The 25,005-nt window shown below is 42.6% G+C and overlaps 1 protein-coding gene across 2 annotated transcripts in view; it reads right to left on the bottom strand.

The window, feature by feature from the left end:
- pvrl2l (PVR cell adhesion molecule related 2 like) overlaps window positions 1-25,005 on the bottom strand; it is a 640,829-nt gene that overhangs the window by 219,797 nt on the left and 396,027 nt on the right. Inside the window, exon 7 of one of the 2 annotated variants that reach the window (XM_079570957.1) lies at window positions 973-1,877. The exons of the other annotated variant lie outside the window; for it this stretch is intronic. Coding sequence (XP_079427083.1) covers window positions 1,249-1,877 — 629 coding nt within the window. The 3' untranslated portion in view covers window positions 973-1,248. Of the gene's footprint in view, window positions 1-972; window positions 1,878-25,005 lie in introns of those variants that run through there. 2 annotated transcript variants of the gene reach the window in all.

Genomic DNA, 25,005 nt, shown 5'->3' on the forward strand with positions numbered 1-25,005 from the left:
CCCACCCATGTTGCTCGCGACCCAGATACCAGTATAATAAATACACAAGTTATCCCCTGCACGCCGCAGTCACTCTGCCTAAGCCGCCCCATTATGATAGTAACAAATGCTATGTGTGTTTGTGAGGAAAGAAAATAGAAACTACTCCAAAAATATACAAACGCTGCAAGGAAAGTTGGGATAAAACAAAGTAAAGAACATCTTGAATCGTTAGGGGAAACCGCGTGAAGCTCCCCAAAGGCTCCTGGTGTGCCTTTTTGTTTAGCAAGATCAACACCATTACACAACAACAAGAGAGAAAAACGGCAACGAACACTTGACGATAACATCAAACTGTGCTATAGCGAGTCGAGTCGGCGCCCGGTATATAGACGTTACACTTCATTTGAGTCACAGCCAGCCACGCATTAGAACGCACTGTTAAGCCTGCTATGTTACTGCATGGGTCCCCCCGCCGTCTCTCTCCGCTTCATCTGCAACTCGACGGGAAATCCAGGTGGTTGCAGGGAAGGAGGAGGAGGAGGAGGGGTAGAAGACGGGACAACGTGGGCAAAGAATTAACACGTCTTGTCCCAAGGAGCCAATGAAGTTAATGGCGAAATGAAAACCTCCGCTTTAGCAGAGATGAAAGCAGTTTTTCAAGTGTTTTTTTTTTTTTTTTTTTCTTTCCTCAAAGCAATGTTGGAGAATGAAAGTCCACGTTTTGTGAAGCAGAACATCCAGTCCACAAGAGGGCGCCGTGACACTTTCAAGTCAAGTTCAAACGAAGGCCATTACGATCCGAACACTGGCGACTGGATTGTGTCGAGTTTGATACAAAATACAAACGATACTCGGCACTTTTGTCACACACACTTTTGCGAAAGCGGAAAGAACGACGTTGTAGCGTAAGCGGCGACAGCTTTTCTTGATTTGCTGATTTTTTTTTTCTTTTTTTATATATATATATATATATATATATATATATATATATATATATATATGTACGATTTTTGCCTGACAACGAGTATATCCATCTTCATGATACAGCACAGTCACACCACGAAACATTCCCTTTAAGTTTTAATTCCTCTCCCCGACACAGACTGATGGTAGAGTTTGTTGATTATTGAGCGGGTAGCCAAATGGAGGCGACGGTTTTCGGGGAGGGGGGGCAGCCTTTTTCCCGCGCCCTTCAAGTCACTTCTTTTATCTACATTCCTGTTTTTTTTTTTTTTGGGATTCCTCTCCGTGTTTTGTTTCCCGCTTTCACACGTAAATAGCAGTCCGCGAAATGACCGATCCGTCCCGCTGTGACTCCATGTCGTCATCCAGGTAGACATCCATCTCCTCCTCGTCCCCGCGCCCCCTGTGAGCGATCTGATAGGCCGGCGGCATGCCTGTCCCGCCTCCCCGCATCCCCCCGAACCGATCGAACCGCTCCTCGTCCTCCATGCTGTCGTCCAGGGCGAACTTCCTCCTCTCCGCCTCCTCCATCTCGGCGGTCAGGAGGATGTCGGCGGGGTTGGGCGGCGCGTGGTGATGCAGGTGGTGGTGGTTCTCGGTCAGCGTCCCCGTGGCGTCGCACCCCTCCCTGTACGTGTACATGGGGCCGTTGTTGTTCCCCGTGCCGTTCTTGCTCCCGCCGCCGCCGCCCCCACTGCTCCCGTTGCCCGACTGGCTGAAAAGGAGGCGGGCCTTGTTGCCGTAGTCGCCACCGTTGCTGCCTCCGCTCCCCGTGGCGATGGAGTCGCCGCTGCTGGGGTAGCCCCGCCTCTGTTGCCGACGGCTGCGGGTCAGGAGCACGGCCACCAGAGCGATGACCAGCAGGAGGGCGAGGAGCGAGCCGATGACCGCCCCCGCCACCACTCCCGCGCTGGACGGATCCTCCAGGACTTCTGCACAGAGGGGTGGGGTGTGGAGGAGGGGACAGATGGGGAGAGAAGAAGAGTTTTGCTCATTTGGGGGGCAATAGTTCAGTATAGGACAACTGCGATTACTACGGTGTACTGCTACTGCTACTACGACTTCTACTTTTGTAAAATAGGTTAGGCATTAAGTTGAAGTACGTGTGTGTGTGGTTTAGGTGTCATCATTTTATCAAAGAAATGAGCTTTCCACCTTCACCTTTTCCTTGTTCTATGTTCCTCTGTCTTTCTTTTACATTATAAAAGTGCTGCTACCAAATTAACATGGAGTTTACCAGTTTTAGGCCCTATATATTGCCATTATATAAGCAGAGTAGAAGGTTAACAAGGCTTAAGGCTATACAAAAGATAGTCTTTCTGGTTTCAAAAAGTTTGTGATTTGGGCGTTTTATCGAAGAAGTGTCTACACCTTCTCCGTCTATGTTCTTTAGTGTCATAAAGTTAAAAACGTTGGGAATTTACCATTAGCTCCTCAAACTGCGACATGTTCTGTGTTAGGCCCTGGTGTATCGTTTAGCATCTTTGCAATAGCATAGAAAGCTAAAATGCTAAGGCTACTGCATGCTTGAAATGAACAATCCTTAAGCATAGACTATGTTTTTTCGGTTCCTTTTGGGGGCAATAGTTCAATACAAGACGGGTATTATTGCTTTTTGCTGCTTGTGTCATAGCAACGCTTTTATAAGGCTTCCCTTTTCGTCTTTTATTCCTTTCTAGCATCCGAAAACACATGCAATTTAGCATTAGCATCAACATATATGATCATTTTGCGTAAGTATTGCATTTTTGTGAACTATTGCTCCTTTACTTGTCTTAATACAGTGTTTTTCCTAACTTCTTGAAGAGATTTAAAATGTTCTAAATGTGAATATTAGACTTGCTTTATAATAGTGCATTCCTACATTTTAATATCTTCAGTAACAAATCCATTTTACCACATCCTCTGCTGTGAAGCGGCTCTATCTTAAAACCAGAGCAGCTTATACAAGTAATTTGTCTTAGAGTGCTAGAGTGTTGCTGAGTAAATTTATTCATTTCATTTTAAACAAAGCGCTAAGGCTAATCCACTAAAGGCGTACAATAGCATTAGGGGACAGTGTTTTTTTTTTTTTTTTTTTTTGGTAGCGGAGGTGCTTTTCCGTATAGTCTGTGTATTAAACGTCTTCTTATGTTAAATCCTCTTACAGTGTGTTCTGCCGTGTAATCCACTGGTGAGGTGAATTCCTCGCTGGGATCAGGCCACGTGGAACTTTTCTCTCTCCCCCCACCCCCCCCCAAAAAAAGAAACAAATTTGCTTGATTTCTTTCGGCCCGCACCCCCTTTCGTTGCGCTCCCGGGGCCGGGGAACGATCAGACAAAGCGACCGCAAAGCAAACGGTCCGGTTTCAAAAAGTTGGTGTGAGCCAAGTTTGCCACTCCTCAGCTCTTGTTTCAGTCGAGGATTGAGGAAAAAAACAAAACAAAACCACAACAACGAAGCGTCAAAAGGAGGTTTAGTGCCGCACAGACAAAGACACACACACAGAACAAAGCAACAAAGAGCAGAACAGAGGTTATTGGAGAAAGAAAAACAACAAGTCTATAGCAGTGCATACAGTTCACGGCCCTCGGTCTTCTTCACCTTTTGTCCGCACAACTGATTGGCCGTACGCTTTTCGAGTTGTGCAGCTCTTGACATAGTGTGTTTTTTTTTTTTTAGAGTCTCTGTCCAGCCAAAAGCTTTCAATGGTAATCAAAGCAATCCATATCAATTAGACGCTCCCTTCAGACTGCTCCGTCTTCACCCCTGCCTTATAATCACAGGTACCGGCTCCTCGCCCCCCTCCCCTCACACTTCAGGACACTCTTATCGACCGAACATCCACTCCGCAGGGCACAGGGACCGCCCACCGCCGTCCCGAGGACCTGCCCCACTGCCCCCCTTCAATGCAAGAGCACACAGGTAAAGAACGGGAGTGAGCGTGTAACACGTGTAGCACGAATGGATTCACGCAGAGTCGAGACAAACAAGAAAAGGGCCAGGAGTGGTGCTGAGACGACGGAGCGCATGATGATTGTTCTTTAAGGCGCGGTGGTGTGAGCGGATTCAAGGGGCCACAATGCGGGGCCGCTTGCACTAAAGTGAGTGTTTTTTCCGCATCCAGTGTGATTGCTCTTGTGTAGAATCACAATACATAATGAGTCAATTGGGCTTGTAGTGCTGCTGTAGACAATCAAAGTTGCTTTATCCGAAGTGGCTGCAATTGTGCACCCAAGGGCTCTCCAAATGTCACCATCTCAGTAATCCACTCACAAAGGCCCGACGGAAAATGTGACTTGACACGTGTCATTATGAGCTGAGGAGAATAGGATTCATACTGCCAATATGAAATAACATCTCCTCAGCCGGTAAATGATCCAACAACTTTCCGGACTATAAGTCGCTCCGGAGTATAAGACACACCAGCCAACATATGCCTAATGAAGAAACAACAGGCTGAATAGGCTAGCTAGTTAGCTACATGAAGCATAAACAACAAGCTAAATAGCTGTCTGGTATGTTAACATAAACAGTTCAGATAACTATAGCATAAAGAACAAACCAAACTCTCAATCTCACTCTAAATCACTAAATCCATTGAAATCGCCATCCTTGGGGGCTCTTCTGAACAATCGCCTTGAGCACAGCGGCGCAACTGCACCGTTGACAAGCCTCTCCCGGCAGCACATTTTTCAAGCTCTCATTTGTGAACTTGTTCCTCTAGCTGTGGCCATCGAGCTTTTAGCCCATGATCATCTGTGTTTTGTTTTCTTCTTTGTGGTAGTAGTGACCTCCGCTTTTTCGCTCACTCCGAACTTTCTTTCTGCTGGTCGATTAGCCTGCAGTGCCCTCTAGCGGCATGTGAAATAATACATTTAAATTGAAAAAAATCACATATAAGTTGCTCCAGAGTATAAGACGCTGCACCCCCTGCCAAACTATGAAAAAAAAGTGTGACTTATAGTCCGGAAAATACGTTACTAGAAGCCTACTTTGTCTATCACCATTTCCAGAACTGAACACAAATACAGGTGCCCCCCAGCTTAGTCCTCCACCCTGCTCTGGTAGTAGCTTCAGGGACAAGCTGGCAGGCAGGTGATCACATAGTTTTAGTAGCAAATGGTCTAGTTTGGTGCCATATTGAGTCGACAGTTAAACAGCATGATGGAGCATTAGAGGTCCTTTTTAAACCACCTTCAAAAACCTTAGCCATATTACTTTTGTAGCATAATTTGAAATGATGTGTCAGACATTATTAAAAGCCTCACTGCTGCCATCTGCAAACACACTGTACAGAAAAGACAGTGTGGCCACGTTGGGTCACGGTAAGGATTAGACTAATTTGGTGAAGGTGTCAAGACTTCAGAAGGTTAAGGAAAACATCATCCTCTGCTCACAGTTAACAACGGTGAGGTGGAGAGGGTCGAGAGCGCCAAGTTCCTGGAGATACATCTGTGAGACAAACTGACCACCAGAGACAACACCACGGCTACAACGTCTTCACTTCCTCCGCAAGCTGAAGAAGGTGAACATCCCCATCCCAGGGTTGACCCTGTTCTACAGAGGGAGAGTGGAGAACCTGGTATGGGAAGCTGTCCTGGTTCAGCATCTGCACAGCTGAAGAGAAGCAGAGTCTCAGTCGAATTGTGAGAACTGCAGGGAAGATCATAGGTGCCCCATTACCACCACTGCAGGGCATCTTCAATGAGCGCTGTGGGCGCAGAGCAGGTTCTATCCTGAAAGACTGTTCCCTTCCATCCAATGTTTCAACTGATGCTGTCGGGGAAGAGATGCCGCAGCATGAAGATGACAAAAACTTGAATGTTAAACAGCTTCCTTCCCACAGCTGTTAAACTGATGAATGAGACTCTTTTAAATTGCACTAAATTGTTGGATCTATGTATCTACCTACCTACCCACACACCTACCCAAACACCTACCTACCAATCTACAGTTTCTATCTATCAATCTACAGTGTCTGTCTGTCTGTCTGTCTGTCTGTCTGTCTGTCTGTCTGTCTGTCTGTCTGTCTGTCTGTCTGTCTGTCTGTCTGTCTGTCTGTCTGTCTGTCTGTCTGTCTGTCTGTCTGTCTGTCTATCTATCTATCTATCTAACTGTAACTGACTGTAAAATCCAGAGAAACATAATGTAGACATGCGTCTCCTATATCCTACATATGTAATGGAGAGACGGTTTGCGTTTTGAGTGTGGAAAAGCGTGACAGCCTGAGTAAGCAGAAACAAAAGAGCCTTTATTGTACATGATGGAGTTTTAAATTGACTTCATGTTAGTGCACTTAACACTTGTACTTGTGTCACTTAAACGAATGCAGTGCTATTTTTATTCATTGAGCATTGCGTTTGCTTAAGATTCATGCAGAGTTAGAAATCAAGGAAAGAAAGAAAAAAAGTGTCAAAGGCCTGGAGTCTCCGAGTCTCTAGAGCCGAAACAATCCCACTTTTCACACCGTTGGTTTACTCTTTCTGAAACACGCTGCGTTCTCTTTGGGGCTCGGTGGATGGAGCGCAGCGGGAGAATGTGGAGACCTTTCAGTTTTTTTATGCAAATATCAGAGCAGCTGCGCGCGCTGGCACTTCTGGCAAACTCAGCAGCGGACGCCAATCAAACGGCGGCAGACCGACAAAACGCGCCGTATGGGGCGAGACACGCCACGGCTGCTGCGGTCCGGGGAAAAAAAAAGAGACGTGCGGGTTTTTAGGCGCGGGTTGGACAGGATACAGCGGCGAGCGCGGGGCTTTCGTGTACGAGCGGAGGTAAAACCCATGTAGCTGTCAACGTCGTAAGTCCAAGGGTTTTTGCTTCGTAGATTTCATGCTGTATCTTGATGCTTCGAGCTGTTTACTCCACTAAACTGCGGAGACGTACGCACTTCCTTAGTACGGAGACGACTGGAATGAAACAACATGTGCCCTCAAGATACTCTCTATGCATCACAGTTCATGAAGTGCTAAAATTCATGAATATTCATCTGTATAACGTCTAACAACACAATTAAAACAATGAAACATGGAAACTCCACGCAGAAAGACCTGACCCAGTCCTTGGAATTGAACCCAGGACCTTCTTGCTGTGAGATGCTAAAGATTATGTGCGAACATGGGTCTGGAACTTTTTTGGCCCGATCTTCTTCTTGCTAACATTATTACAAAGTGACAAACTAAATGAAGGTTATTCAGTATGTAATGCAGCGTTGTGTTTAAAGTGAAGCTAAAACACTAACCTTGCACTGAGAAACATAATTAAAACTAACTTTGCTTTTAACCTCTTAACCCGCGCCTTAACCAAGTGCTTTTTCTTTACCCAAATGCATTAGGACACAGCCAATAAACCAGTGTAATGCCTAATAGTTTTTATTGTAAGTCCTACAAAACTCATCTTTTGTTTAGGAGTGGGACTTTAACGCGTTAATTTCAATTAATTAATTACAAAGAAAGGGACGGAGACGCTTCACTTGTCCCGTTGGGGACTGATGGGACGATAGACAGCTGTACTGCTGTGTGCAGGTTGTGCATAAAAGAGTTCTCCTTCCACCGAAGTTACTCAAGTCTAAAACACCATCTCAATGTAAAACATGTTAGGACAAACACAGAGACGTCCTTGATGCTAATGTTAGCGTTAGCCTCAAACAAACGCTCCAGCCACGCCCACTCTGAGCCACAATAACCCTAATCCTAGTCAGTGTAAGAAATGGCACTTTGATACATTGTTGTTGAACTCATGTTTCTATCTCATCACTCAATAATTTAGGTGCAAATTACATTAATAATACGATTAATTGCGATTAATTAATTACAGACATCTAATTAACTCACCACTACTTTCATCACATTTTTGTCACTTTTCTTTTTTTAGTTTTTTTGTTGTGTTTTCATCACATTTTTTTTCTCGCTCTTTTGTTGCATTTTCATCCTCGTTTTCGTCTTGTCTTTGTTACTATTTTGAAACATCTTTCAAGAAGCTTTTAGATTTGGGGAAAGCCAAGCTGGAGAAAATGCGTTCGGTTCAGGTGGGGGTTAAGAGGTTAAATTAATATTGAAATTCTATTCAGTTTCACACACAGTTTTCTGAATCATTCCAAGTACCCTCTGCTGAGTGCTTAGGTATCCCCAGGTTGGGAAACACTGATTTACAGGACAAACTACAAACTTTATTCCACTGAGTTTGTAATGGTTATTTTCTGTGGCATCGGTCTTTGTGTTTCAACATTTGCACGGATACATCTGTGTTCTGATTTAGAAACAGACTCACTGGAATCAAAACTCCATCGAAAACAAACCACATGCAAAAACACGCATGCAATTCAAGAGAAGCTACTTCTAACTCTGAAACAACTACAACTTTCCAGCAGAATGGACTCCTCGCCGGTGCAGAGTACAGTATCTCGTCTGGCTGGGGCCCGGGCCTGTGCGGAGTCGCAGACAGACCATTTGTCACAGATTGTGCCGTAATGGGGAAAGAATGGATACGACCTCGGAGGAGAGCGGAGGTCGCCAAACGGGGGCAGCTCACTCGGGACGGGGGGTGATATCTGAATTAGGGTCCACATAGAGTAAAGCCATCTCAAACTCAAGCTCTGTTTCATGTGGTAAGAACAGCCATGTCAAAGGCAGATTTGACTCTAACCCTAACCCTTTTACACATATTAAAACTTTGAACACCTTGTATGGCTTTGTTGAACACTACAGCCGCATCTTATAGTGTTTTGTCCTAATTTCAAATGTCAAACGGACCGGAGGGACTTGCTAATGCCAAGACTTTGCAGTGAAGACGATGGACGAATCTAAATTAATGTGAGGTGAGTTTGGCTGGACTTGGACTGGAAACATGTGGAGAAGCATGTGCTGGAGACATGGACACTCCATCAGGACCTCAGCTGGTGAAATATAAAGTGTGGAGTGTAGAAAGGGGCCTGTTCTTTGGGTTAAACATGTAAAGATTACTTCATTAAAAAGCCTGGTAAAACTTTATAATAACTGCACCTTTTTTAGCCTCAATAAATGATGAGTTAACACTTAATTCATCATGAACAATTCATCAACTTAACAATGAATGAGTGAGGTATGTGAAGTAGTGACTGTAGTAGTTAAGTAGTTATTAAGTGTTAGTCTCACTTAACTAATGAATTAAGGTGAGACATGGCAGGTGAATACGGACATTTTTTTTTTTTTTTTAGATGTCAGTTTGAGACTTTTGCTGAACATTTCTTATATCAATGTGAGGAAAAAAATGTATTGCAAGTTTTCTGTCATTTTATGTTTTCATGTAAAAAATAAGGCATTTTGTGCATAAAAATTGTCAAAATTGCCTATCATTGTATGGTTTTTTTGGGTTCAAAGCTGAATGATTCTGGCCCGGACTTAGATATTAACCTCTTACCCCTTTAACTGAGCACATTTTCCCCAGTTCAGCTTTACCCAAATCTTAAAGCTTCTCCACTGGAGTCTGCAGGCCAGTGTAAAACCTCATTTGAAAGCTAAGACTCACAAACCTGATCTAAACTAATCTTTATCATCGCTTTTCTCAGCTTTTCGGCGCATTTTTGTTGTGTTTTCATCTTTAGGGAGATAAACTAAATATGTGGGAGTCAAACATGCATACAGTACATACAGTATAACGCAATTCTAGGTTCTAAGAGTATTTAATAAGGAAAACTTGAAGTCATTTAGTGTCATGTAGAACCATTAAAACACAGGCTCATTACTTCAACCTTTTCACAGCAAGTACTGAATAAACTTCTGACCTTCCAAGTACCTCCTTCAACATCAAGCTCAAATATTACCAAACCCCGTCTAAAAATGGTCTGAAATGGACCTAAATTTGGCAAAAATGATGTCTAGACTGGGTGTGAATCATGTCTAAACCAGAAACTAAAGACATTTCCTCTTATTAGAATGAATGAAGAGTAAAACTGCACACCTGAAGAAGCCCAAGCACAGCACACTGTTGGAGCACCTCACCGCTGTCATCATAGGAACATCATCAATTCCACGAATGTGCCAAACTGCTCTGTATTTATTGTGGCGTTTACATTAAAAGCATTAGCAGCATTTTTCAAAGCCGTGACGGCGAGACAGATGAAGAATGGGGCTTTGTGAGCGGTCCAGAGCCTGTCCGCCTTCTGATAATCAAGTGCTTAAAAATCTATTATTATGTATGGGGTTATAAAGAACAAGGCTGCTACCAGAGCCCATTAGAGCTGGCACGTTCATTTTTCAATAAACCGCGGGTCACCGGCGAACACAGAACCCACTTACTCATTCATCTATTCTTCAAAGACCGACTCTGAGCGAAAAGGGAAGTTTAACGGACTTCACAGACTTCGAGATCAAGAAGGGGCTTTCTCGAAACCGAAAATATCAGCAACAGCAGAACGCCATCAAAAACAGACAATTTTACACTATCCGTATTTTATTGATTACTATTTTCTAAAGCTGTTCTTATGGCAGTGGTTCTCAAGCTTTTCAAACTGGGGGGGCTCTAATCAAAGAGAAAAAATCCAAGGTCCTTCGAACATCCTCCAAACCCAGTCACTATGACTTCACAATGAATTGAGGTGTTCAAAACAGAAAAAAGGAGCTTCTTACTTGTATTCTGCTCCAAATTTATCCCAAAATAGATTAACCTCATAATACCCAAATGCAGGCCCTTAAAGACGGGGTAGTAGTTCTGAAGGATTTCCGGATTGGAATAACCCTCCCATGGAAACTAGCAGCACAGGGCCAGCCCCTCCTGTAATTCAGCCAAAAAACAGCTATAGAACTGCCCCTGCTAAGGCAAGGCTCATTGACCATCCGTCTAGTCGTTTGCCAAGAGTTTTCTTGAGCCTTTGTTGCTGGATCGTCACAAAAAAGCCGTTTCAGTCGCTGGAATATCTGGCACATTTACCTTCTATAAGTGCAACCCCTGCGGTAAGAGGCCATTTCCTCGGGCGTCTGTCAGCCACTACCTGCACATCTCATGTTAAATCTACAACTTAGGCCTACAGACTGGCCTTAACAGTATCACACGGGCACAGAGGGCTTAAGCTTGAGAGGTCGCAGGTCATAAGAGAGAAGAAGCCGTCACTTTCAGATTTCAGAAGTGCACTTTGCTGCTGTAGGCTTGGCAAGCTAATCCACTTTACAATGACGCTCATATTTTATCAATACTAGACTGACATAACATGAAAACTTACACGGTGGAGCAAGAGCAGTCTGCAAAACTGTTAAAAGCGATTTCTTTTCCCGATTTCAGTCGAGAATGGTTAGATGTAGTGTCCGATAGTTGTAATGTCCCTCCTGCTCTGCACATTGCAACCCATTTTGCCTCGATTTGGAGGACATTGCGCTGGTATTGCACCAAAAAAGACTCACCCATTCACCCTTCTCCCCCATTACAATGCGTGTTAAAATCCATTTCTTGCCGGAGCGAGCAAATGATTGCTAAAGGTGCGAGGTCATTCGTGAACAATTGAGGACCATCTGCACGTGACTCAGGACCCCAGTGTGGCACATAGAGCATGACACTGCAAAGACAAACCCAGCTATACGTAAGTTTTTTGTCATAAAGTCGAAATGAGTCTGTATTTCTCCCCTCTTTTCTCCTCACCCAACAAAGTCCCAGACTCAACGTCACTTTCCCGCCTGATGCCGGCGTCAAACGTTCTCTGAAATATATTAGCAGCGCCACGCTTCAGTGAGCGACTCCCATCCCGAATTCAGAGGACACAGAGAGAGAGAGAGAGAGAGTATGGATAGCTGCAAAATAGGCCACACTTGTCATCCTTATTTGTCATCATGGGTGCCAGCCGCCTGCTTTAAGAAGCACAGTGATAAGTGTCAAAGCAAAGGCAGGGGGCCCGTATCACTCTCTGTATTACTGTCATGTACTGAGGAGATTAGGACTGCAGCAGAGGAGACAGGAGGGGGAATCCAAACACGAGTCGCGCCGCTGAGGTGGGGATAAGCTCCGTATGGTGCGGCAGACAAAGGGAAGAAGACAAAGTTTTGGGGGATTTGAAAGTAATCTTTTTTTTCCCGAAATGTCTACCTCGCGTCACTTCCATGGTCAAACTGTGGAGAAACATAAGAAGATGCCACATAAGAAGAGTTCAAAAGTACTTTACGCCTCTGTTATACAAATACTATTGAGTTGGGACGAGGAATATTCCCGATAGACTTTCCAATGTACTTTTTCTTGGCAATTTTCACATGTTTAAAGCCATATTAGGGTATATTAGGGTAAGGAAATAAATAGGAATAAACAGGAAATGAGCCAGGGCTGACAAAGTTAAAGCTTGAAATCACTATTATTCAAAATGTATTAATGTTTTAATGATGGATCAATCACATATTTTGACCAAACAAACTCCTGTAACTGGAGCAGGAGAAGATGGTCTTAGGAGCCGCTTCAGGGCTTTTCACATAGATTTATGGAATAGGTATTCGTTTGTTAATGAGAGCGTGTTGTAAAGCAGAACAAAGTGATTCATGCCCCTAGAGGCCATAAGCGCCACTGCAGGTGTTGTAGCGTGTTTTTTTTTTTTTTACTCATTAATTGTCCATGAGAGTAAATATGCTGACAGTAATGATAAAGGGAGTGAGGGATATTGTACATTGTGCCACAACCCAATTACACATTTTTTCACTCAAACTTGGCTGTAAACACTGCTAAAGTTGCGCTAGCTTTGCCCGTTAGCCTGTTAGCTTCTTCTCCGTGATTCTATTTGTGTGTATTGGTACCTCCGACCCAGTGCAGGGAAAGTTGCACCATTAACACTTGTATTGCACCCAGAGGGACAACGAAAAGGATTTATTAAGGTAAACAAGTCACTTCTTCTTTAACTCCGTCTATTAACAAGTAAAATGATTGAATAAAACATAAACTGTAATTGATCATGATTAATCAAATTTCCAAAGTGGTATTAATCTGATGAAACAAATAATTGTTTGACATCACTATGACGACTTCTTTACACAGATGTTTATTGTTTACTGCAGCGTAACTATCTGATTCAATGTAATACACTCAACTATCTGTCAGGGCAAAGAGACAACTCTGTCTGAGGGCTGAAAAGTGTTTTTCAAAAGAGTTTCCGCAGGGCATTAAAAAGCATGACAGTCTAGATCAGGGGTCACCAACCGTATTTCAGCTGAGGGCTACTTTAAGAGCATTAAGTTGTTCGAGGGCTACCAGTTAAAAACAAATCCTAAAGACTTAAACGTACACTGTTCACTTATAGGATATTGACCCCATATTATATTAAAATAGCTTTATTTTAAACTCATACCAAGTCACAAGAACCGAAATACCTGTAATTTTAAGAATTAGATTCAAGAAAATGAAGTGTTTTACACTTTAGAAAAAGTCCCAAGGGCTACTGGACATGCCCCAAAGGGCCCCTGGGTGCCCGCGGGCACCACGTTGGTGACCCCTGGTCTAGATTAAATGAATTATGCCAAAGCCAAGGTCTTAAAAGCCATTAAAACTTATTAAATCGGATTCAAACTGCATTAGATATACATTTCTTTGAACAGATAATTTTTCCTTAGAGGCATAACCTACTCAAAGACATTGCTCAAGCATTTGTTATGGCGTACATTAGTCAGAAATAGAAAAACTATGGTCTAAAAGAAATTAGCTGCAGCCTTGACTGAAATTTTAATGTTTAAAAATGTATCCATCAAAGACAACTGATGGATTTACCTGCTTAATCAAAAGTTTATTTGAAACTTTTTATTATTCATATTAACCTTATGCTAGTCATGTTCACAAAGTAGACGCACATCTTGAGTGGATTTAGCTGTGACTTATGTTGCCTGCGCCGTTGTTGGGCTGATTCTTGTGTTTGTTCAGAGAGTTCTGTGTAAAACTGACTGAAAAAGAGATCCAACTCTTTTCACAATTGTGATCAAGTTCAAGCCGTTCACCTTTAACAGCCATTCCAAAACGCCGGTCATGAACATCACATCACGAGTACACATAAGAAGAATGTTCAGATCAAGCGTGTATTGTGTTGCAGGTCCACGGTAATAACCGTTTGAAGTAAACCTTGAAGTAAATCCATTTAATCTAGTCAGCATAATTGACAAGTCTTTAACAGTTAGAGGATCATTTGAATGTGATTGAAAAAACCTCCCAATGATAACAGTATTTTTTTTTCCAAAATGAATATAATAAACTCAAAAACAACAGCTTCAAATACCCGTTTGCTGTTTTTTAGCAGCTGTTCTCTTATTCTGTTGTATTTGTCTGGCAGAAACCGTCCTCATTGTGCCATTATCTGCACAAACCCGTGTGTGCTCAGCCACAAATCTCTAAACAGTACGATGATTTTGCTTAATCTTTCATGAAATACCAAAGGTTTTCATTACTAGTCAAAGGCATTCAACTATTTCACCTTTTCTCATCAGCAGAGAGATCCTTTTTCTTTCCCTTATTGCTTGTAAATGGTGGTCTGCTTAATTTTCCAGTAGTTTTTTCCTTAACTGGGCTTAACCTGACAACTAATCATCACAGGCGTCCTGAGACTGGCATCCATTGAAAGTACATTATTAATCATACAACTAGCAATATTATACAATTAACAGCATTAACAGAGGAAACGCTTCCTGCTACATTTCAACAGCACCTCAAGCTGCTCGTTACAGAACATAAATAAATCATAACACGTACATTTATGTTTTACACACGGCTCAATGTGCATGTGCTGTTGTAATTAATCACTATAGTGTCTGTATGAGGGATAAATCCTTAACAACCGTGTGTCTGTGCGTGTTTTTGAATGCATGATCGCCTTAAACATGTTCTTTATCCATGCTGTTATACATTATCAGTCGATTTCCATAAGCTTTGATATAGTAATAACCCACGCATTGTCCACCAACTTCAGCAGACTTTAATGAGTTATTTCTTCCATATAATTTTAACAATAAGCAGTGTGTTCCTCGTAAAACTAAAGCAGGATCTACATGTTTCTTTGTGTAGATGAAACAGCAATAAAAAGAATCAGGGGCAAGTATTAATATCCAAACATATAGAAGCGCTTTCCATCCAATTTACACTTCGGCTTAAGATATGCAAATGCATTCAGCGCATTGGTCACAGCACCTGTACATTATGCAGCGATGTGCAGAACACAGGCTTTCACCTGAAACAAGTGTTAATAAGGAAATATACGGCGCTCGAGCCTCTCTTTGGCCAAACCAACACACTTCAACGGGACTGTCATTACTTTGAGTGCGTTCACGGCCTTAAGAACCGCAGAGGTCAAGTGTTATCACCGGAGGCGCAAGAATTGACAACATTTTACATTAAATCTGCACCTGCTTTATTGGTTTATAAAGTGAAGCAATGAGGATAAAGCAGGTCTTAACCCAAGAGATCTGGACAAGGACAAGAACAGGGATTGGGCCAGGATACAATTTCATTTCCGAAAAGAGATCTATTTCTATCTGTCACTGTGCAATTTTGCACAAATGCACTAAGGCAGACACAAGAAAACAGTGCATGGGATAATGTACAAAAAATAACTTGGTAAGGCACTTGTATTCGCTTTGCCTTGAAGTGAGAAGAGATAAAGTGAAATTTTAAAGTAAACAATCACATTCCCCCTCCTGGAACCGCTACCTTAACGTGGCGGAGGGGTTTGAGCACCCGAATGATCCTGGGGCGTCTCCCATGGCAACCAGGTCCTAGGTGACGGGTCAGACAAAGAGCGGTTCAGAAGCCCCTCATGAGAGACCAACAGGCCAGTTAGAACCATGAGGCCGTCCTTCTGTGGACCCACCCCCTGCAGGAGGAACCATGGATGGATGGACAATCACATTCCTCCCCTATTTAAACAGAAAGTGCTTCTTAGTTTGCAAAATGAGGAGAGCTGGAACAGAATTTTCAAAGTAAATAATCAAGCTCCGCCCCCTCCCTCCTGATTGGACCTGATAGGCTGGTTCACATGAAAATCTTGTCTCATTGGCCAACGACTCGCATTTCAATGGTCAAAATGAAACCCACGATAAGTATTAGTAATTTCCATCAAAATGCAAATTTGAGTTTTGAGTTCTACAATCCCTTTTCCATTGAATGGCTCTTCAGAATTAACAAATTCCTCAAATTTGGTTTAAACCTCATCTTTAAAACCTCTATTCTGGACAAAAAAGACAGTCAATACCTTTGTGAGCTTTTCCAGAAAACCACAACACATTTCTTCTAATATTCATGTGCAAGAAAAAGTCTTGAGTCTGTTAGAATGACTGTTCTCTGTCCATCATCTATCTCATTCAACGCTTATTAAACAACCATTTTTCAGGAAATATTATATATTACAAGTCTGAGTCGTATTTGGGTCGCGCCTTGTCATCCCAGGGTGATTGTGGGTCCCGACGCCATAACAGCGGATAACCACTGATATATAGCATAATAAAAGCAATGCAGTCCATTATAAGTGGCTGTAATTAATGCAGTAATAATGAAAAAGGGCTTCCCCTCGGCTCCAAACACCATTCGTCAACATTACAGTGGGAACAGCGCTGGACTCTACACGCGCGGCATATCTTGCACATGATTAATGTCCTTTATCACCAGCACATTTAGTCTCAATACACACTCATGCACGTCCTGCTATCTCCCAGAGGACAGAGAATGATCAGAATCAGGGCTTCTTAAACTGAGGTGAAGGGACCACTTGGCAGCAGACTTTTATAGAGGTACAGCTACAGTCGTGGAGTAGCGGTTTTGGCCTCAGTTTTACATTCAAGTACAGTTTAGGGGGAGCATTAAAGCAGTACAAAGTAAGTCATGCCCCGAGAGGCCATAAGCGCCACTGCAGGTGTCGTAGCATGTTGCGTTTTTTTACTCATTAATTGTCTGTGAGAGTAAATACTACGCTGACAGAAAAGACAAAGGGAGAGAGGGATATTGCACAAACAATTACACAATGGAGATACACTACACTGGCTTAAAGTAGAAGAAAGTTTCCCACTTTTAAGGCAAATCCACATACTTAACCAAATGATCTACTCTTGGTGAAATCACAGGTGCACAAAAAATGAATGACTGCACATGTGAGATGTGAGAAAGTAGCAATCCAATCAACACATCCTCTGGAGCAGCATCTGTAATTCATTCGGGAATATATCATATTCACACATTCTACATGCAGTAGATATGTTTACATTTCACATACCTGCGTGAAGCCACAGCTATACGCTGATGAATCTCCTCATTGATTTGCCACCTGTTTCTCTGCAGCTTTAACATCATTGTCCCAGAACATGATCACCTCAATCTGGTAACTTTACAGGGCCTAGATCATTCAAAACATTCATGTATGTTTCTCTAATCCGACATATTCAGTCTGTTGAACTCCACAGGCACCTACAACGCCAGCCCGCACTTCGGTACACGTCACACAGAGATTACTGTGTTTTTTTTCTTCTAATTTTTACAGTCTAGGCTAGCCGTTCCCAAAGTCCTTTGCTCCCTTGGCTCTGAAGATGCCAATGCCTCAATAATTTTCTGAAATCAGAGGAATGCATATTTATTTATGGCTTAAACAAGTAGCAAAGGATGCAAAATACTGATTTAAAGCAGTAATAAGTAACTCATGCCCCTAGAGGCCATAAGCACCAGTGCAGGTGTCATAGCATGTTGCGTTTATTTACTCATTAATTGTCCGTGAGAGTAAATACTACACTGACAGAAAGGACAAAGGTGAGAAGGATATATTGTACTTCCAATTACACGATGGAAATAATTTCTTTCACTCAAACTTGGCTGTAAATACTGTTTAAGTGGCGCTAGCCCACAGTTAGCTTTGCCCGTGGAGTCTGGTGTTTATTTTTGTGAGTGAAACAAAAACCTAAGCTTTGCCGTGCGCGAAACATTTCCCCTCTCTTCAGTAACGGGTGTTTCGCAGAAAGGAAATGACCATATTTGGATAATAGGGTCATCTCAGGGAGCCTTCGCAGGACACATGGATGTAAAATATGTCAATATTTGTGAATGAATGTGCAAGGCAGGGTTGCCAGATCTGGGCAGCCAAACCCGCCCAAAAATATCTGAAAAACCGCAGAAAAACCGCACGTATGGAGCGGCTGAAATTTTAGATTTTGTCATTCGAAATAGTTATTTTGATCAATCAGCCAATTTTACATTGAAAACAACAAACGCAGACAGTTTTTTTCACCTGCGGAATGGCTTAAAAAAACGCCCAATTGACCTGGCAACCCTGGTGCAAGGGAAAGCTGGCTTTTCTATGCGATGTAGTAGCTACTTCCGGGATCGTACTACTTCCTCGCTAGCGACAAAACGTTATAAAATAAGCACCGTATGGGGTAAGTTTTGTCATTTATATACTCTGACAAAGATATTAAAGGGACTATACGGAGTTTAAAAATGTTAAAATAAAGTATTTTCCTCCCCCTACATGTTCCAACAATGTCCTAATGTGTAGAATGAGCCCAGACCTGTTCACCACAACTGCCTCTAAAATCCTGCACTGTCACTAAAAACTGTGTTAAAGGGGGGGGTGTTGTGCAAAATCGACTTTTTCAAGCTTTACATCATGTTATTATGTCATTCCCTCATTAAAAACATGCCTGAAGTGTTGCCTTGGCACATTCACGTATTTTTGAGTAATCTGTAAAAACTCTGATGGCGGCCATTTTAGGGGTAGGTTTGCCTGAGTCCTCCTAGGAACGCCCCCACCTCCTGGGGACGCCTCCGAGCTTTCGTCACCAGTCGAGTAACCAACCACTGCTCCTCAGCAGAACCCCCTCCCCACTGATGCCACAGACAGCGTGTGGACGGGGTGTGTCGGAAAGGGTCAGAGGTTCTTAAAGAGACAGAGGCCTATTTCAAGACACTCACTACAGCCATTTTGAGAGAGCAATTTTATACAAGGCAGTTATTCTAATTTACTGCATTTACAGACCAACAGAAGGTTTCGTCATCATTGTAGTGTGATAGACTGGTGCTATGTGATTGAAAAAAGCATAATACCCCCTCTTTAATTCAGTGCCGTCATGCACGAGCTTAATATAGAAGGTGCAGTTACACGTATGACCTGAGGTGGCAGTAGTGAGTATAAAATGGCTAAATTGCGTCTAGCCCCTTTAAGGGAGAAAACAAGCTAAAAATCAATACTTTCACCTGCCGTGTCTCGCCTTCATATATATGTCCTTTCAAACTAAATGTTTTCATGTTTGCCGGTATATGTACAGTATTTTAATTTAAAGTTTTGTTTTTGAAGCGCACTAGTTTAATCAGCACAAAAGCTTTTCAATGTACGCACGCGGCATCTGCTCTTCCTCTCACACTCTCCCTAATCGTCCCGTCTCTCTGTATTCAATTAACCCTGATTATCCTGGTCATGCAACCGCTCCATTTGATCCGCCAAAAAACCCCCACAAATGTTCACGCTCCCCATCTGCAAACCCACTGTTGTTCTCCAAATTCAATCATTCCTTTACGCCGCATCTCAACCAACCGTGCCGCAGAAAAGGAGCATCCCCCCCCCCCCTTGAAATTCTGCCTATTCATCCGCACCTTGCATCTCATCTTTCTTTCATCACGGAGGGGGGCGCAAACGCTTCGCAAAAGAAGACGAGAATAGGGCAAAATAAAAGGGAGCGGAACTTGTAAATGACGGGACGAGACACGCAGACGGGAAGAAAGTCGCGGTGACTTTTAGAGGCGACTTGTTTTTGAGTTTCTCGCCGTTTCTTTTTAGCCCATTGACTGACGCTCCCTCGAGGCTGGCTTGAATTTCAAATGGGACGCTTTCTGACACAGCGCCGGCAGACTGGAAAGAGCAACAATGAAGGGAGGGACAGAATGGGGCAAATAAAAGGAGAATTAGATAGGAAATGCTATTATGATAAAATCCTTTTTAGGAGCTTTTGACCACGTTATAGAGATGTTCCCTCATGCATTTTAAGATAAGATAAGGCAGCCTTTTTTGATCTCACAATTGAGGAATTCACTTGCTACATTCATCTCAGAAACATCATCAACAACGCTGCCCAAAAAGTGACTTCCTGTTTTGATCCTGCACACCAAAGTAAAAGCACTATCTTATTCATTAGCTCAGCAGTTCATTAGTTCAACTTTCTTTCTGTCGAACTATTAACAGACAAAACACTTTTGTTTAATTATATTCTTGTAATGTTGAAAGTACCTGCTGAACTAATCAATGAGACGAGCTGTGTGCTTTTATTTTGGCGTGGTGGATCGAAACAGGAAGTCACTTCTTGGGCGGCGTTGTTATGATTTGAAGTTATGCACAATTGTACTGTTTTTAGATGTTTTCTGGCGGGCACAAATAAAGCTGAGGTTAAATCGGTCCATATGAAGATAAGAAACAATTGTTGTGTCTCATTCTTAGTTCTTTTGGGCAAGTTAATTTAAAATTGTATTTGTATGAGTCGTTACAGATTTAAACATTTAACACGTGTGCGTTACATATTACTGCTTCAAAAATATATAGGTTTCTTTTGGCAAAATATAAACTGAAAAATGTATTTGTGTGACTCATTACTAATACGTTAAAGCAGATTTTCCAGTGGAAGTGAAAAACCGGCACTCGAAGCTTAAGCATTTTCCATTATTTCCATTAATTATGTATTTATGGGCTGTTGAACCACTTTGCAGCTCTCCATGTCTCTGGATCTTTATTTGGTAGAAAATACATCATTAATTCTTGTTAAAGGAGTAGAAGGTGAAAGAGCAATCATTTCCCCCTTTGTTTTCCCCCAGCAGGCAGCTTTAACTGTTGTATAATGTGAACTCCCTGTGAAAATGATCTTTGAATGCACTTGCAGGCAAACTTTGACCTATTTTTCTAACACATACAGCATCACTTTGAGTTGTAAAACGTAACGCCGGTGCAAAGTCCAAAAAGTAATTCAAAAAGCCTTGATATTGACTAAAGCCTATAATGTAAAACAGAAGAAGCAACAGATGAGTGGGGGAACTCATTATACAATGTCATTACTTCATTCACCTTCAAAGCTTATCAGAGCCTGCTTTTAATCTCCTCTCGTCCCCACAAAAGGTGCACCAGCATGACGCAATGGGCTAAAACCCGAGCGCCCGCACATTTACTCAGGCTAATTGAGTCTCTCGCTCATCTGGAGGGCTCCACATGTTTTCAGAATCCCCCCGAGGAAGCCCCTCCTTCACACGCACAAGCACTGTTTGGGCGAGGAGGCGTTTAGCAACCCACTGTTCTGACCACAAGCTGCAATAATGAGTCAAATTTACATCAACAGTTTGGAGATAATAAGAGGCTGGACGGGGTGAACCGGACACGCCTTCTGTACTTTTCAAACGCCTTTATGACACAAAGTACATTCAGGAAGTAAGACATTTGAGTTTGCGGTTTGTTAAGTCCATTTAGTCTTGTTTGATCATGACGTGCTTTAAAAATGGTTTATATGGTAACTAGACGGTACAACTAATGTTGCTAGAATCATGTTTTTTGGTTAGCTGACAGAAAGAGAAGCGAGAAAAGAATAATAAAAGTCCTTCCTTTTCCTCCTGTGCAGCTCCCTCTGCTCCACAACAGTCTTTCACCATCTTCTGGGAAGAGCGTAGCAGACAAATGTTCTCCAGCGAACATACATACATTAACCAGAACAGTAGTAGGAATAGACGACTTGTGTGGCTTTGGTGCGAGTCTTGCCTGGATGCCTCCTCGTTTGTCCCGTTTTTGTTTCCTGTAGCGCCCCTTGTGGGGGGATTTGGTGCCTCTTCAGTGTTTCAGATGAAAAAAAATGTGTGGGTCTCAAAATGTGTGGGCTAGGGGCCGCTATTGGCCGCCATTGCTGCAGTACCTCCATATAGTGGCTGCATTATATTGCATAGCATTGGACTTAAGACACGTTCTAAACAACTGTAAAGCCTGGTGCCTATTTTTTTCTAACTTTCTACAGCTAGATATTGCTCCTGTGATAACGCTGGGTTAGGCACAATGAAAAGTGATTTTGAAAAATCTCGTATAGTAATGAGGGCCAGACTGTTAGCATTGGAGCTGCGCGGCTACAACCGAACTACACGTCACGCAGGGGCCGAGACTACAGTGAAGATCTCGCCCTTATGCTCTTTTTAGGAACATGCTTCGTCAGAGCTGGGGGGGGGGGAGGAGTGAGTAATGAAGGTCTATTGAAAATAATGTCTATGGTCTCAAATGTCTTTAGCACATAGGCTAGCTGTTTGTTTACTTTTGACAACCTGGGTCTTTTGAAAATCCACAAAAACACAGCAAAGATGTACAAAAGTATCCAGTAAAACAATGCAGGATTACCAATGCAGTTTGCAGAAAAAGGCCAAAATCGCAGCTGTACCAAGAGAGAGGGAGGTTGCTGCTTGTTGCTAAGGTTTAAGGTTTTCCAGCCGAGATTGACCGTTTTCTTTTACAGCACAAAACAAAAGAACATGAGAGCTTAAAAATGGGTTAGCTGTGTCTCTCATCATTTGCTTCCATTTCAGCTTGGCGTCCCTGGGTCTCATTTCCAAATATGGCCTTTACACAAAACTCAACAGATGACATCACACTGTATTTACCGCACTCTTTGAAGCGCTTTATGTTTCTCCTTCTCACTGTTTCCTGAACTTCCCTGCGAGGCGCCGGAGCCCTCGCTACACGGGCATGACTCACACTTCACCGCCACGACTTCTACCTCTGCCGCCGCGGCCTCAAACAACAACGAAACCTCATGACTTCAGCTTCAACGCACAGAAAGTATAACCGCGGTGCATGAACCCCCGCAGTGGAAGCTTAAACCTAACTCACTTTTGGCAAGCTTTTAGCGTCGCGTAAAGAGAAAAAACCTTGAGCACTTTGTGACTCACTGCCGAAGTAACGCTGAGGCTGTGAGCAGGAGCGCAGACTTTTACTGAGAGCAGATTAAGTGCGCGGTTGTAAAACAGAGCAGTTAAAAAAAAAAAAAAAAAAACGACGTGCGGGCCCGGGCCAACAGAAAGGGCCCTATTGATTGTGACAACATCTTCACATCTGCGAGAGAGCCCCACGTGCAGCGCCTGGGGAGGGTTGCGGGCCTGAGTTATGGTACGGGCCAAAGCGTTAATGGGCTTCACGGTGGGTGCAGTAACAAGGCCGTGTGTAAAATGGAGAAACAATGGACTGGGGCAGGTAATATGTGGACAGAACGGACCGATGCTTTTTTATAATGAGGGGTAGATTACACCTGGATGTATGCCCGGGCAGCTTAACGCTAAGAGCACGCCTTATTATACAACTATTTATTTTCTATCAACATACAAATTGCACAGGCGGTGTCTTCGCCTCATAATGAAACAATAACAATAAAACGGCCGAGCAATCACGAGCATGGCCGGTCCATGGTTTGTCATCACAGTGAACCGGCCGCACAGTGATTCGGGAGATTTATATATAAGACTGTAACTTAAAGTGTGGATTGAGTTGTGTAGTTTTTGAGCCACGAACATGCGTCTCTGGTAAGGTATGCTCCTATATAAACACTTTGGAAGGCAGTGCTTTAGAAAGAGACGTTATTTCCATCATTACAGGGCAATGCCTCTTACATCACAGTATTATTTGTATCCCATGAGACACATACTGTATGTACTTATGTCATGAAAAGCGTTTTTTAAAGTGACCAAAGGCATGTTGTTAATTTGTTAAATAAGGCTCTGCAGTTTCACTATTATATAGTACAAAACTCTGCTTAGTTAGGGCATTTCTTTAATTGTACTTTCATCATATGTAGCTTGTATGAATATACTTTGTGAAATGTTGCCGCACTGGTGAATAAGGGAGATTTCCCATACTTTTTCATCTATCTCAGGAGTGTCCAAACTTTTTTCATGGGGGGCCACATATTGAAGCGTACACGGGGTGGAGGGCCGTTGATCGGTGGTAGTGCCACGAAACCTTCGACTAGCAGAGGTGTAAATTGTGCCCCACACCTTTTTTTTTAATGATTCGAATCTTCATGCCACCTCTGTCTCACAATGAAATGTCCGTTGTTAGGTTAGAATTGTGTAGAATTATTGCATTTCAAATAAAAAGGACCATCACTGATAATGTGTACCGATTCAGCAAGAAGCCAGAGAACCACCCGGGCCGCACTTTGGATACCCCTAATCTAGATCTTTAGTGCCAGTTTCGAGCCAAGTTGCTTTAGAGCAGCGTCTCTGAAAACCTGCACTGCTAATACTGTTTACTTTAGTATTTACTGTTAAATTTTGACCCCAGAAAGTCCTTGGTTGTCATTGTATATAATATACCACTATTTACTATATAATTGTTTTTCACAATTCCTGCCTATTTGCACACCCTGAGTGTTTCTGAGAGCTGAATGTAACCAGTGAATTTCTCCATTGTGAGATCAATAAAGGCTTATTAATGCGCGCCGTCACTTACCTGAAAATAATAATTATGTTATCTTTATCATTTTGCAGTTTGTTACAGTAAGTATACAGCATCCAAATACAGTAATGCATCATCAAGCTCTGTTGGTTCATGCACTGATCATATAGCGAACCTTCAAAAGTATTTATTAACAGACCCATGACTCACTAATGATGCTACAACAGGGCTTTAGGTGGTAGATCATTCGCAGTGACAACCAGAATAACAAAGTCACATACCGTGCACCCCAGAGTAAGGCCCATGCATGTTTGAAACAAGGTTCATATACAAGCAACTCTGAGCCGCTTTTGGGAGTTGCAACTTGAGTGATGGCCACTGGCATTATAAAGCCAAATGAAAAATCCAACACCTCGCTCCATTAAATCTTTAAAATGTTTGGCAGCGGCAAGGTCACGTCATCGATTTGAGGAGTGTGAGGTGTTTACGGGACGAGAGTAAAATACGACTTTGACTCATGGGGCGACGAGGGAAGGAAGACATTTTGGAAAACAGCCTGGAGTGTATGTTGTAATGACACCCGAGCACTTGTCTTTTTAATGGACTGGATTCTTGCATCATAGTTACTTGTTAATGGCCATAGATAGATAGATAGATAGATAGATAGATAGATAGATAGATAGATAGATAGATAGATAGATAGATAGATAGATAGATAGATAGA

This window comes from Gobius niger, assembly GCF_951799975.1.
Source record: "Gobius niger genome assembly, chromosome: 14".
In the NCBI taxonomy this organism is placed as follows: Eukaryota; Metazoa; Chordata; class Actinopteri; order Gobiiformes; family Gobiidae; genus Gobius; species Gobius niger.